At 44.8% G+C, this 13544-nt stretch overlaps 1 protein-coding gene across 1 annotated transcript; it reads left to right on the top strand.

Annotated features, from left to right (window-relative positions):
• Window positions 1–4: 4 nt before the first annotated feature.
• LOC149436717 (uncharacterized) lies at window positions 5–7845 on the top strand. The gene is made up of 3 exons (XM_089661529.1): window positions 5–665; window positions 3441–3603; window positions 7222–7845. Exons 1-3 carry the CDS (start codon window positions 203–205, stop codon window positions 7598–7600), a joined length of 1005 nt encoding a protein of 334 aa, XP_089517655.1. The 5' UTR covers window positions 5–202; the 3' UTR covers window positions 7601–7845.
• The last annotated feature ends 5699 nt before the right edge of the window (window positions 7846–13544 follow it).

Raw genomic sequence — 13544 nt, 5'->3', positions numbered from 1 at the left:
TCAATGGCGGCCATGTTGGTGTAGGCCGGGGAGAGGCGCCGCGTTTGCTGTGTCACCGATCTCCATCCATTGAGGGGGGGAAGGGAAGGCGGACAGAGGGCGGAATCCGGGCGCATAGGCGCTCATTGTGTCCTAGGATTACGTGTTGGAGCCGAGGAGCCGCCTGTGGGGCCGGGCCGGAATATCCCTTTAAGCTTTATGGATGGCCACATCCCAGCATGAGAGCTCAGGCCTAGGCGCTGGCCCTTCTTTGTTTGGAAACAGTGAGGGGCCACAAGGATCTGTAACCGTGGACGACGCATCGCAAGCGCAGCCGTCCGGCGTCAACCGCGCGCCATGTGGCGCTGAACAGCTGATGGCCAGGAACGGTGGCGTGGAGCCGCAGCCCACCGGCAGCAACCAACCTTTCCAGGGCGACCAGGAGACCACGTCTAGTCCGCAGGGTGCCGATGAGCCACGTCAGTCCGTGCGTGGGATGAAGTCGTCTCGCCTCATCGTGGACACCGACCTCCTGATCAGCGAGGTGAAGAAACGCCCGTCGGTGTACGACCAGCAGGAGGACGACTACAGCGACCGCACCAAGAAGCAGCGCTGCTGGGAGGAGATCTGCGCCGTCCTGGTACCGGGCTGGGAGGAGTGTACCCAGCTGGAGAAGTGCCGCAAGGGTAAAATACATGAATGTTGCGTCACGGCGCCTACGAGCGCGACGCATAAAAATATCCACTGTAACGTCTTCACCTTATGGAGATTTAAAAAAAAAAATCCACAAATGGGACAAAGGCCTAACCCGGCCAGAAAACCGTACCTGATTGCCGCGCGCCCTCCCACCTCCATGGAAACTGGTGGCCTACAAGACCTTGGGAGATCCAGAATACATGACCGTCACCATTAACTACACCCAAAGCTGGCATTATTTTTTATTTTTATTTTGGATGGGGGCAAGACGGGTTAAAACTTGTCGGGAGAGATTTCCCGTCACTTCCTGTAATAAAAGACCCAACAGGAAGTGAGAGGAAATGTCTTAGGAGTGAAGAAAGTCCTCAGTGGTGGTTGATGCCACCCATTGTAGGAACTCAACGTTTTGGGTTTTCCCTTCACTTTCGGTCCCCATGGGAAGGGTCCTCAGGATAAATGGAGTAAATCTCTCCAATGTGACCCTATAAATGTCACAGGGGGTCTAACCCTTTCCTACCCCAAAAAAAGTGGCTGTAGATACATTATAACCATTTATTACGTGTGTGTGTCACCTGGACTATGTGTCTTTTTCAGGTGGATTGTAGGGTGTGGGTCTTCGAGCTGACCCTGAAGTCTAGGGGGAGGATGTGTGGCCCTTAGGTTATTTCCTTCACTGCCTTGATGAGGGTCTCCCTTCCCGAGAGCCCCTTGCCAAGTACTCATTGGTCCTCTTCGACTAATCTCAAGGAGCGGGGTCACCAGGACTGTTGTCTAGGTGGACCTGACTGTGCCTTACCCCATCAGAAGTCTTGCTCCCTGGGGAGGGTCAGGAAAGGGTCCTTCCTTTTCGGAAGGGGAGCATATGACACACCTAAGTGCACTTTTTCACCTTTGCTGGTATGTTTTTGTACACCTCACCTCAGGCTTGAACAAAAATAACCGTGTATCTTTATGCTGAGTGGAGATAGATGACTAGGTGAAGGGTGGCTGGCACTTGTGAGTGGCCACCGTGATGACACTGGTAGGGGTATTGACTGTATGAAGTATTTCCCCTTCAGCTCCCTGTTACCACCACCAATTGCTGGGCTGTTTAGGAGTATTTTGCCCAAAGACTTACAAATTTGTGCTGCCAGTTCTTATCTTGAGGCCCTTCCTAGAACTTCTGGTTTGGAGAGCGCTGCATCAGGACTACATGTCCCATGAGTCTTTGCAGCCCGCCCATAGTGCACATGCATGCTCATTCTAAAAACATCAGGTGACCTTCTGCATTGGGCCTACATGTCCATTGGTTCTTTACACCCAACCCATAATGTGCATGCATTTCTGCCTGCTCTCATAGCGTCAGGTGACTTCCTGTGCTGGGACTACATGTCCCATGAGTCCTCTTTGCCAGCCCAAATTGTGCATGCATGTCCACTCTAATAGTATTAGATGAACTCCTGCAATGGGACTACATGGCCCATGATCTGCATGTGTGCACGCTTTAACAGCTCAGGTGAGTCTCTACTTTGGGGCTACATGTCCTGGATTCCTCACGCTCAGCCCCTAATGTGCATGTGTGACCATTCTAATAGCATGAGGTAACCTCCTGCGTTGGGGCTACATGTCCCTGATTCCTCCCGCTCAGCCCCTACTGTGTATGTGTGCCATTTCAATAGCATGAGGCAACCTCCTACTTTGGGACTTACATGTCCTGTGATTCCTGTGTCAGGAATACGTGTTCCATGATTCTTCACGCTCAGCCCCTAATGTGTATGTGTGCCATTTCAATAGCATGAGGCAACCTCCTACTTTGAGACTTGCATGTCCTATGACTCCTGTGTCAGGAATACGTGTTCCATGATTCTTCACGCTCAGCCCCTAATGTGCATGTGTGCCCATTCTAATAGCATGAGGAGGCAACCTCCTACTTTGGGGCTACATGTCCTGGATTCCTCACGCTCAGCCCCTAATGTGTATGTGTGGCCATTCGAAAAGCATGCGGCAACCTCCTACTTTGGGACTTGCATGTCCTATCACTCCTGTGTCAGGAATACGTGTTCCATGATTCTTCACGCTTAGCCCCTAATGTGCATGTGTGCCTGTTCGAATAGCATGAGGCAACCTCCTTCTTTGGGACTTGCATGTTCTATGATCCCTGTGTCAGGAATACGTGTTCTATGATTCCTCACACTCAGCCCCTAATGTGCATGTGTGCCCGTTCAAATAGCATGAGGCAACCTCCTTCTTTGGGACTTGCATGTTTTATGATCCCTGTGTCAGGAATACGTGTTCTATGATTCCTCACGCTCAGCCCCTAATGTGCATGTGTGCCCGTTCAAATAGCATGAGGCAACCTCCTACTTTGGGACTTACAGGTCCTATGATTCTTCACACTCAGCTCCTAATGTGCATGTGTGCCCGTTCGAATAGCATGAGGCAACCTCCTACTTTGGGACTGCCCCATGCATCCTTAGGCCAGGGCTTGACAAATTTGCTTTGAATCTAGGAACCAGCTGAAAAAGTTAGGAGCCCGTTTTTTTTTTTCTTTTTAGCATAGCATGGGTTGACACTATAGGCAGAAATACATAGAATTTGTTGTAGGATTGTGCTGCAAAGACAAAGGGGACAGTGGCAGTAGAGGAGGTATGGCGCTACATCCACAATTCGCTAATAACACTTCAGATTGGCTGCCAGCAGGAAAAGGGTGTCACACACGCTGTGTTGCTGCTGATCTACTACTCTACTGCTTCTAGGTTTGAATGATTTTTGGTTTTACTTTACAGCCAAAGAGATCCAGACTCGATGGAGGTCCCTGAAGGATTGCTTCCGGAGGGAGCTGCACCTACAAAAGAAAGAAGCCCGGGGTGGTTCTTCCCCTGCGAAAAGGAAACGCTACATGTTCTATGATCAGCTGACATTCCTGGAGCCCATGTTAATGCGAAGATCGTAAGTGGCACATGACTATAAATGGGCAACTTTCATTTATGCTACTGAAAGGGCTCATGCACACTGCAGCTCAAATGAAAAGCCTGAAGAAGCTTGCACTAAAAACGCACGTTTTTATTGCGCACATTTTTCACTCCGAAATGACCACAATGCATTTCAAAATTAGTTCCAGTCACCATTTTGATTGAGTGAGAGCAGAATGAAATTTACATTTTTTTTACTGCAATCATCATGGATCCTGTTATCTTAAAGCGGAGTTCCACCCAAAAGGGGAAGTTCCGCTTTAATGCTCTGTCCCCCGCTCCCCATTAAGGATTGGCATCTTTGGGGAGCGGGTACCCGAATGTGACAGATACCCACTCCCACTTCCGGTCCGATCGCCTAGGCAAGTGGAAGTTGTCCCCCCCCCCCCCTCCGTAGTCTTCTGGGACACATGACAGGTCCCAGAAGACTACAGGGCCATTCAGGAAGCGCAGCGCTTCTCGCACATGTGCAGAGAGCACCTGGCTGTGAAGCCACAAGCTGTCCCAGCCGGGTGCCCACACTGAAGATGCCAGCCCCAGGGAGAGAAGATGGCCGGGGAAACCAGCCATGGTGAGGACACAGCTGGACCGAGGGACAGGTAAGTGTTTGTATTTTAAAAGTCAGTAGTTACAGTTTTTGTAGCTGCTGACTTTTTTTTTTTCATCTTTAACTCCGCTTTAATGATTCAGAATGCAGCTGCAACACAGGCCAATTCGTCATTGTTGGACACATCCTTTGCTTTTGCACCATACTCCATCTGAGACCACCGACAACTCGTCAGCTCTGCAGCCACGAGATCCCAGGAACGCCTTGTTTGCAACCAGTCAGCATGCAGTTCATGCCCGGCCTCCCTCAGCTATGGAAATTGCTGCATGGCGGCGATTAGCTTCATTTGGGTAATGTCTTTAGCCATTGAGCACATGTAGCAGAACAATAGGAGGCAGAGCCACCAAGAACTTGTACCTTCCAGGGCTTCCAATGAATAGACAGCATTTTTTTAAACAATGTATATGAAAAACAAAGGAAGCTGAATGCTCATTTAAAAAAAAAGCGTTTCTGCGCACTTTTGCAAGTTGTTGCGCTCTTACGCATCTTTTCTGCTTGACCGCTCTTCTCCAAAATGCTAGTTTAGTGGGGTGGGGGGGTAGTTTTTGCCTGTGTAATCCAGAAAATTCCCATAGTGTACATTGGCTAACATGGAGAGAAGTTTCCAGGCAGAGAAAAAGAAATGCTCAAAAAACTCTGTAGGAACGGCTTCTCTGAGCTGTAGTGTGCATGAGCCCTAAGGAAATGGATCATTCTTCAGGGAACAGTATTTATTAGCTGTCATCTTCCTTAAAGCCGAGTTCCACTCACTTTGTAAAAAACTAAAAGTCAGCAGCTACAAAAACTGTAGCTGCTGACTTTTAAAAAACAGACAATTACCTGTCCCACGAACCCGCCGCAGCCCGTTTCACCAGCCGTCCTGTATTCCAGGAGGACGGCATCTTTAGCGTGATCACCCGGCTGTGACAGCTTGCAGCTTTACAGCCGGGTACCCACTGCGTATGACCTGTCACGTGTCCCACAAGACTTTTGGGAGGGGGGGACAACTTCCGTTTCTGATCGCAGCGGAAGTGGGAGCGGGTACCTGTCAAATTCGGGTACCTGTTCCCCCCCGCTCCCCAAAGGTGCCAATCTTTAATGGGGAGCGGAGGACCAATCTTTAAAGCGGAACTTCCCCTTTTGGGTGGAGCTCCGCTTTAATGCCTGCAGAGGTTTGTATGTCTGAATGGAAGGGGCATGGTGGACACCCTTGTTGCTCTCTTTGGGGCAGTCATTGAAATATGTTAGTATGACTTTATCAGGTGCTGCAGAGTATTCTATATTTCAACCCCTTTTGCACAGGTGCTCATATAAAGCACTTGGAAAATGGATTCTGACCTATGCCAATCACCCCTAGATGATGGATCTGGTAGCTGGCACAGAGTGCAGTGGCTCAGAAAAAAAGTGTGGCAATGCAACCTTTATGCTCTTGCCCTTTACTTCCATTGCCCACCCTGGTTGGTTCCACCCATTTGTGGGAGTGGTTTGGCCTCCAGCAGAATGCAATCCCCAGAAACATGGGCTATGCGTGTTCTTCTGCTCCCATGTGATACCAGCGGTGTGTATTGAGTCATTCACTACCATACAGGTTTTCTGCTCCGATCATCATAAAAGTGGCAGGCATGAGGAACACCCATTGAGCACTAGTTTTTGACACCCTTATGTACAGGGTCTAGAAGCACCGCTGGTTTGTGAATATGTATGGGAACTACTGTTTGTTTCACTGCTTGGAATTACTAAGGCTAGGTTCACACCTATGCAGGTTGCATTTCACCCATTTCTGCATTGCATTTTTGCACCTGCATGTTTGACGCGTTTTGATTTTTTTTTCTTGTTGCTAGGCAGATTTTAAAAGCAAAATGCATCAAAAACGTAATACATGCTTTTCTTCAGCGTTTCCATTAAAGTCTATAGAACCGAAAACTCAATGTTTTGCGTTCAAAAAGGGCACCACTCATATAGCAAGGAGAGGAAACTTTTAACAAGCTATGAGTGACAGCGTTCGGTTTGGGAAACAGAAACGGTCCTTGGGGGAGGGGACATCATTTCCCCTGTTCCAACCCCTCTGTCTTTTCTAGCTTTTCAAGCAGGCTCAGCTGGATCCACAGTTCAGAAACCCAGCTTTGTTGGCTGCTAGGACACACAGCAACACTGGTTGCTAGGATGCAAGCAGCCAGGCTGCAAAGGCTCGTTGATTACTAGGATTGAGGTGGTGTAGTCACAGAGCATCATGTGTATTCCTGGTGCAAGTGGCTTGACTGCCTTCATCATAACAACCATGATGCTTTGCTATTAGCCTCCTGCGTCCTAGCAGCCAGTGATGCTGTGGGAAACAGCCACCTGCGTCCTAGCAATCAGTGATTCTCTGGGGTCTGGCTGTCTGTGTCCTAGCAAACAGTTAAACTGGATCCCCAAATTGTGGATCTAACAGCCTGCTTGAGAAGAGAAAACATTGGCAGGCGACTGAAAACAGTGAAGGACAAGAGGAAGAAAATAAGATTTGTAGTGAGAGGTGGGTGTAGAAGTATGACGGCGGGAGCTCATAATAGAGGGGGTGACACGATGGAACTTGCCCTTTCAATGCCCACAAATTGGGCTTCATACAGGGGTGGAGTTCACAGCCAGAAATACAAGAAATAAAAAAAGATATTTTCTGTCATTGTTTTGCATATGGTAACCCCTGGACAAACTTTTACTCCTGAGGGTGGGAGTAGAAGTATGACGGCGGGAGCTCATAATAGAGGGGGTGGCAGGATGGAACTTGCTCTTTCAAGGCCCACAAATTGGGCTTCATACAGGGGTGGAGTTCACAAAAAAGTCCCTAACCCTAATCCAAAAAGTGCACCGGGTGAAAACGTGGAGATGTGAACCTGTCCCATAGGAAATCATGTTAAATGGACTGTACTGCGTTTCTGCAAAATGCTTATGTGTGAACCTAGGGTGACGGAGATGTAAGCTACGAATACAAAATGCAATATGTTTTTTTTTTTTGTTTCTTCTGAACTTTAGTACATCTGGGAAAGCTTCAGACACAGCAGATAGCCCCAAGTCCGAAGGCAGCGACTCTGAGCCTCCCCAGAGCCCTCTACCAGAACGTATTCCGCAAGTATCTGACACGCCGCGGCCCAAGAAAACCAAGGGAGGGGCGAAGGGTTTGGGGGATTTTGAAAGCCAAATCATAGACATGGTTGACTGTCTTAAGAAAAGAAGAGACAACGAGGCTGATGAAGATTACAATTTTGTCCAATCTCTGATTCCTTACTTGAAGAAAGTGCCAGAACAGAAGAAGATTGACCTGCAGATAGACATGTTACGGCTGGTGAAGAGATATGTACAGCCAGCATCCCATGGAGCACGTGATGGAATAGAGCGTGGGCAGCATGAATAATGTGAATGGACCTGAGCCCTTTGACCTATACATATGTGATCTATGTATATACATGTACTACTGACAGTGACCGCACTCATACATTGCATGTTATGCATGTCTCAGACCATAGGACTTATTACTGCTAAACTGTAAAGATCATCAGGGGCATTTTTTTTTAAAAAGACACAAAATAACCTCTCTAAGTCATATTATTGTGTTAGGGCAGAGCTCTGGATAAACCACTAAATACACAGATACAGGTATATATTGGAACTGTTGTACTTAGTAACGGGTTTGTAATTCTTCAGCCGAACCTGTGACTTAAAGAAGAATTCCAGGTATGAATATTTGGGTTGCATTAATCCAGCTTGGATCAATGCAACTCTGCGTATACTGTAGCAGTGGGATCCCTCTGGAAGCTGGAAATCACTGAAGTAACCACCGCTACTCCTGCGATCTCCCACTAGCTTCCAGGTCCTGTGCCATTCAGAGAATGCTTTGCATCTTCTCAACAGATGCAAAGCATTCTCTGATTGGATGAGGTTGAGCGGTGACATCATGCTCTCCACCTCGTCCAATCAAAGAATGCATTGCATTTATTGAGAAAATGCTAAGTATTTACTGTCAATTTGGTGACACCACTTTTTTTTTTTTCTATTTCAGTTTTCAGCCTTCCAGTGTCATGTGCCGCTCACTGTACAATGGAAGAGCATCATCACATTTCTGAACTGCCGTTTAGTGAGCAGGCAGGAGACAGAGGAAGCTGCAAAGCTTAAACGGAAAATAGTGTTGTCACCTGCCTGCCAGGGGACCATGAATCCCAAGACTGGCTCAACATAATTTCTGTTTCTTTGTCTTTTTGTAAGGGTTCACCAAACAAATTTTTAATATACATATATATTTTAATATATATATATAAAAAATATATATATATATATAAAAAATATATATATATATATATATATATATATATATAAAATTTATATATATTAAAATATATATATATATTTTTTAATATATATCTTAAAAATATATAAAAATATAAAAAATATATAAAAATATATATATTAAAAAAAAAGATATATATATATATATATATATATAATATATCTTTTTTTTTTTTTTTAAGATATATTAAAAAAAAATATATATATATATATTTTTAATATATATAAATTTTATATATATATATATATATATATATATATATATATATATATATATATATATATATTTTTTTTTTTTTTTTGTTTTAAGATATATATTAAAAATAATATATATTTTTTTTCAATATATATATATATATATATATATATATATAATTTTTTTTTAATATATATCTTAAAAATATATATATTAAAAAAAATAAAATATATATATATATCATCTGTTTAGCTGTTTGCTATGTGTTCAATAGTACTGGTGCTAAACATATGGCCAGAATTCTGACCTTTTAAAAGGGCACTCATTTTTTTTACCTCTGATTTTACTGTCCTTTTGACATTTCAGGTTCTTCAACTTTTTTTTAATTAACATTTGTTTTATTGTAGTATTATTTTAATTCCTTTAACACGATCAGTAGTCATTCTGGGGCTCCAGTTATGGTGCTTATAAGAATGTTTCACCACTGCAAGTAATATGGTCCTGTACAGAGCATTTGCTGGTGTTTTTTTTTTTATAACTAGCAGAATAGTGCCTGGACTGTCTTAAAGAAGAAGCATCACTACACATTTTCTTTGTTGTTCCTGCCCACCAGCTAGAAAAGTGCATATAGTACTTAGTCCCACCTCCCTAGCGTGTTGAGATATCATGGTTGACGCTGGTCCACTCATTGCTTTCGACCACTCATATAGCAAGGAGAGAAAACCTTTAACAACCTATGAGTGACAGCATTAGGTTTGGGAAACAGAAACGTTCCTTGAAGGAGGGGACATCATTTCCCCTGTTCTATCCCCTCTGTCTTTTCTACGATGCAGGCAGCTTTTCAAGCAGGCTCAGCTGGATCCACAGTTCAGAAACCCAGCTTTGTTGGCTGCTAGGACACACAGCAACACTGGTTGCTAGGATGCAAGCAGCCAGGCTGCAAAGGCTCGTTGATTACTAGGATTGAGGTGGTGTAGTCACAGAGCATCATGTGTATTCCTGGTGCAAGTGGCTTGACTGCCTGCATCATAACAACCATGATGCTTTGCTATTAGCCTCCTGTGTCCTAGCAGCCAGTGATGCTGTGGGAAACAGCCACCTGCATCCTAGCAACCGGTGATTCTCTGGGGTCTGGCTGTCTGTGTCCTAGCAAACAGTTAAACTGGGTCCCCAAATTGTGGATCTAACAGCCTGCTTGAGAAGAGAAAACATTGGCAGGCGACTGAATACAGTGAAGGACGAGGAAGAAAATAAGATTTGCAGTGCGAGGTGGGAGTAGAAGTATGACGGCGGGAGCTCATAATAGAGGGGGTGACACGATGGAACTTGCCCATAAAAGACCCACAAATTGGGCTTCATACAGGGGTGGAGTTCACAGCCAGAAATACAAGAAATAAAAAAGTTATTTTCTGTTAAATTGTTTTGCATATGGCAACCCCTGGACAAGCTTTTACTCCTGAGAAACTTCTCCTTTAACCTCCCTGGCGGTCTGATTATGTCCATATTTCTGTGCTCAAAGCGGTACATTTGTTTGCATGGAGTCTAGTAAACATCCCGGGTATGATAAAATTTGAAACACGAAATCATAAATTATAATATAAATTTATGTAATCAAACCAAAAACACTGACATTTTAAATATAGCTCCAAGTTCGCACATCGCTGAGCAAAGTCGCAGAATCGTTTTCAGTGTCTGATGAGGAATTTCCCCCACGAATCATTATCACTCAATTCTGCAAGTGGTTCTGATTTACTATCGCTGTTCTCTAGCTGGTCTAAAACCGATTTTGACCTAAAGGGACGCTTTTTGGACGCCATGGACGTTTCTCAGTTTCCAGGCAGAAAGAACAGTAAAAATGCAGGCAGGGCGCCGGACAAAGCACTCGGGACAAAATGTATGTGAAATGGTTTGATACAGTAATGGAATACTATCAGATTTTAGTGTATTTAGTGAATGTCATTTTTAACATTTTTAAATTTCCAGCCGGTTCCGTTCCCCATATGTCCCGACGCTCGCAGGGAACGGAAGACGGATGCTGGAGGAGATGGCCGGGGATGCTGCAGGGGGGACATCACGGGAGTGAAGGACAAAGGAAGTGCTGGATGGATCCCTGAGTGTAGCTCGGGGTTACCGCTTGTGGTACTGAAACTTTACCCCGAGCTACACTCGGGAATACCGCCAGGAGGGTTAAGCAATACAAACCTGGGAATACCCCATTTGGGTCATTCATGCCTATGCTCATAATAGAGGGGGTGGCAGGATGGAACTTGCCCATAAGGAGGCCCACAAATTGGGCTTCATACAGGGGTGGAGTTCACAGCCAGAAATACAAGAAATAAAACATAGTGCTTTTCTGTCAAATTGTTCTGCATGTGGTAATCCCTGGACAAGCTATTATTTCTGCTGAAACTTCTCCTTTAAGCAATGCAAACCTGGGAATACCCCACGTGGGTCATTCATACCTATGCATTTTGGTTTTGGGGTCTTTTTTTCTTTTGCCTGATCTGCTTTTCTTAAAACGCAATGGAAATGCATCCAATTGCACAATGAGGCGCATTGCTGTGCGATTTTACACACACATTGCAGTGCACTTTTCTTTGATTATCAATGCATTGACATGCTTTTCACTGCGTCCAAGCAGCGGTTCCAGTTGTGGTACCTGAATTTAAATACAACACTGTTTCCCTGCTGTTTATTTTGTTGCTCCAATTAGTTTTTCAGTTCAGAATGTTTTGTACAAGGATTTTGGCCTTCAGTCACATACATAGCCTGTGTACTTGCAATTAGAAAATGCATTCATTACTGTGTAATGCTTCCTAGTGTTCTGCATAAGTGTCTGTCTGTCGGGAGCAGTTGTCATTGACTACCTCTGAGAAGCGCTCTTCTACAGGCCATGGGCTCTTTTAAACAAACCAGAACTTTTATCCATAATTTGCCCTACCTCATTCAGGAGGAACGACCAAATGTACTCACACTTTACCCTCATGTCTTTTAGGAGACATTCTGTTGCCGGGCAGTAGCAATCACATCCTAACTGAAAAAATGTAATAAAGGCACCAATAATGGTAAAATAAAAAGTGCATTTTTTGCATTCAGGTCTGTATAGCATTGCAAACGAGATCAATGCATTGGGGACAGGGGTGTATTTAGGTTTCATGCTGCCCTAGGCAACACAAAAATTGGCTCCCCCCTCACGGATAGACCCCGACACCGAGCAGCACCACCCTCCCCCACGAAGAGAGCCTGACATTGACCAACAACACCTCACCCAAGAGAGCCGTCCACTACCACCACCCCCCATACACTGGCAACGCCCTCCAACCCTGCGAGAGAGAGAGAGAGAAGACACCTTCCCCGAGAACAAGAGTCAGGCTCTACATACACCATCAAGCAGCCCACAGCCTTTCTCAGATCCCAGCTGGTCCCCATGCTGCGTGTGTCCCTTCTTCCATCCCTTCCTTTATGGGGGGTGGCGCTGCCCATCTGAGCAATGCCGCTGCCCCCCTGAAAGATGCTGCTGCCCCCCTGAAATATGCCACCCAAGTCAAATTCCTTGTTTGCCTTGTGGTAAATACACCCCTGATTAGGGGTGCATTGCACAGGCTCTTGTATTGTTAACACCCAGCTCCGGGTCTGTATGGAGGTACGGACCTTCTGTTATTATTATTATTATACAGGATTTATGGCGCCAACTGTTTGCTCAGCTCTTTACAATATAAAGGGAGACAATACAGCAACAATACATTTCAATACAAGAGGGTTAGGAGGGCCTAATCCTGGGAGCTTACAATCTAATAGGTATGTGAAAGATCAGGATGTACTAGACCGCTGGTGCGCACCAGTTCTCCAAAAGGTAGCGCGGCACTAGTACTGGCACTCTGCTGCATATGAGAGTCATCAAAATTTACCGGCAAGTGCTAACGGAGATCAGGCCTGATTCTGCCAACACTGCGGTTTTGTGTATAATGTATCAAGTGACAGTGACCTACTGACACTGCACTTGCTGGGGGAGAAGGGGGGGGGGGGTAAGCGTAGGGGCTAAACGCCGGGGCTGATCCCTCTAACGCTGCGTTTTTGGGAACGCTATACTAATATGAGAAATTCTGAGGAGCCTCTGCACACTGGTATATACCCTTTCAAGCAGACTATGCAATAAATAGGGATATTTTGTTCACACATATTGCAATACATGTAAAGAAAACAAAACCTCAGCGCTCAGGACTTCCTATTTACCACACAAATCCCCGTGGGATGCTGCTGTGCACAGGTACAAAAGACCAAAAAAACTTTTAACAATGAAAACCAGCGCAAACCCACATGGTCAATTACATTACTCAGCTTTAAAAAAACATTACTGTGCTGATAAAGATATATACAATAAATTATATATAAATAAATTGATATATAAAAAAATATATAAACATTAGAATCATAAGTCCAGTGACAAAAAAAATCAAAAAAATCCCAAAAAATATATATATATAATTACAGTCCCGTGACAAAAAACAAATTAAATTATAATTTTCATTTTGTTCTTCCGTGTTACTGATCCCTTCACCATGCACCAGTGCAGAAATCAACATTAGCCGCACTCACCAGATATTGGTGAGTCACACGCCTTTCAGGATTATTAAGGGCTCCTGGACCCCCTTTACTTTTTGTGAGACCTCCAAGTGCTGTTTCCTCTTATGTCTAGGTACCTCTTCTGCTTACTCCTCTCACCGAATCCCCCAAGGAAAATCAGGAAGAAGAAAAGACCATAGCGTGATACCGTAGTAATTTCTCCTCAAAATAATCTCTCCAGACCACTCACATTCTT

The sequence above is a fragment of the Staurois parvus genome, unplaced genomic scaffold (genome assembly GCF_062004578.1).
Source record: "Staurois parvus isolate SC_StPar_1 unplaced genomic scaffold, SC_StPar_1.0 ptg001349l, whole genome shotgun sequence".
NCBI lineage: Eukaryota > Metazoa > Chordata > Amphibia > Anura > Ranidae > Staurois > Staurois parvus.
The sequence above is the reverse complement of the archived record's forward strand: the minus strand, read 5'-3'. Positions and strand labels throughout refer to the sequence as shown.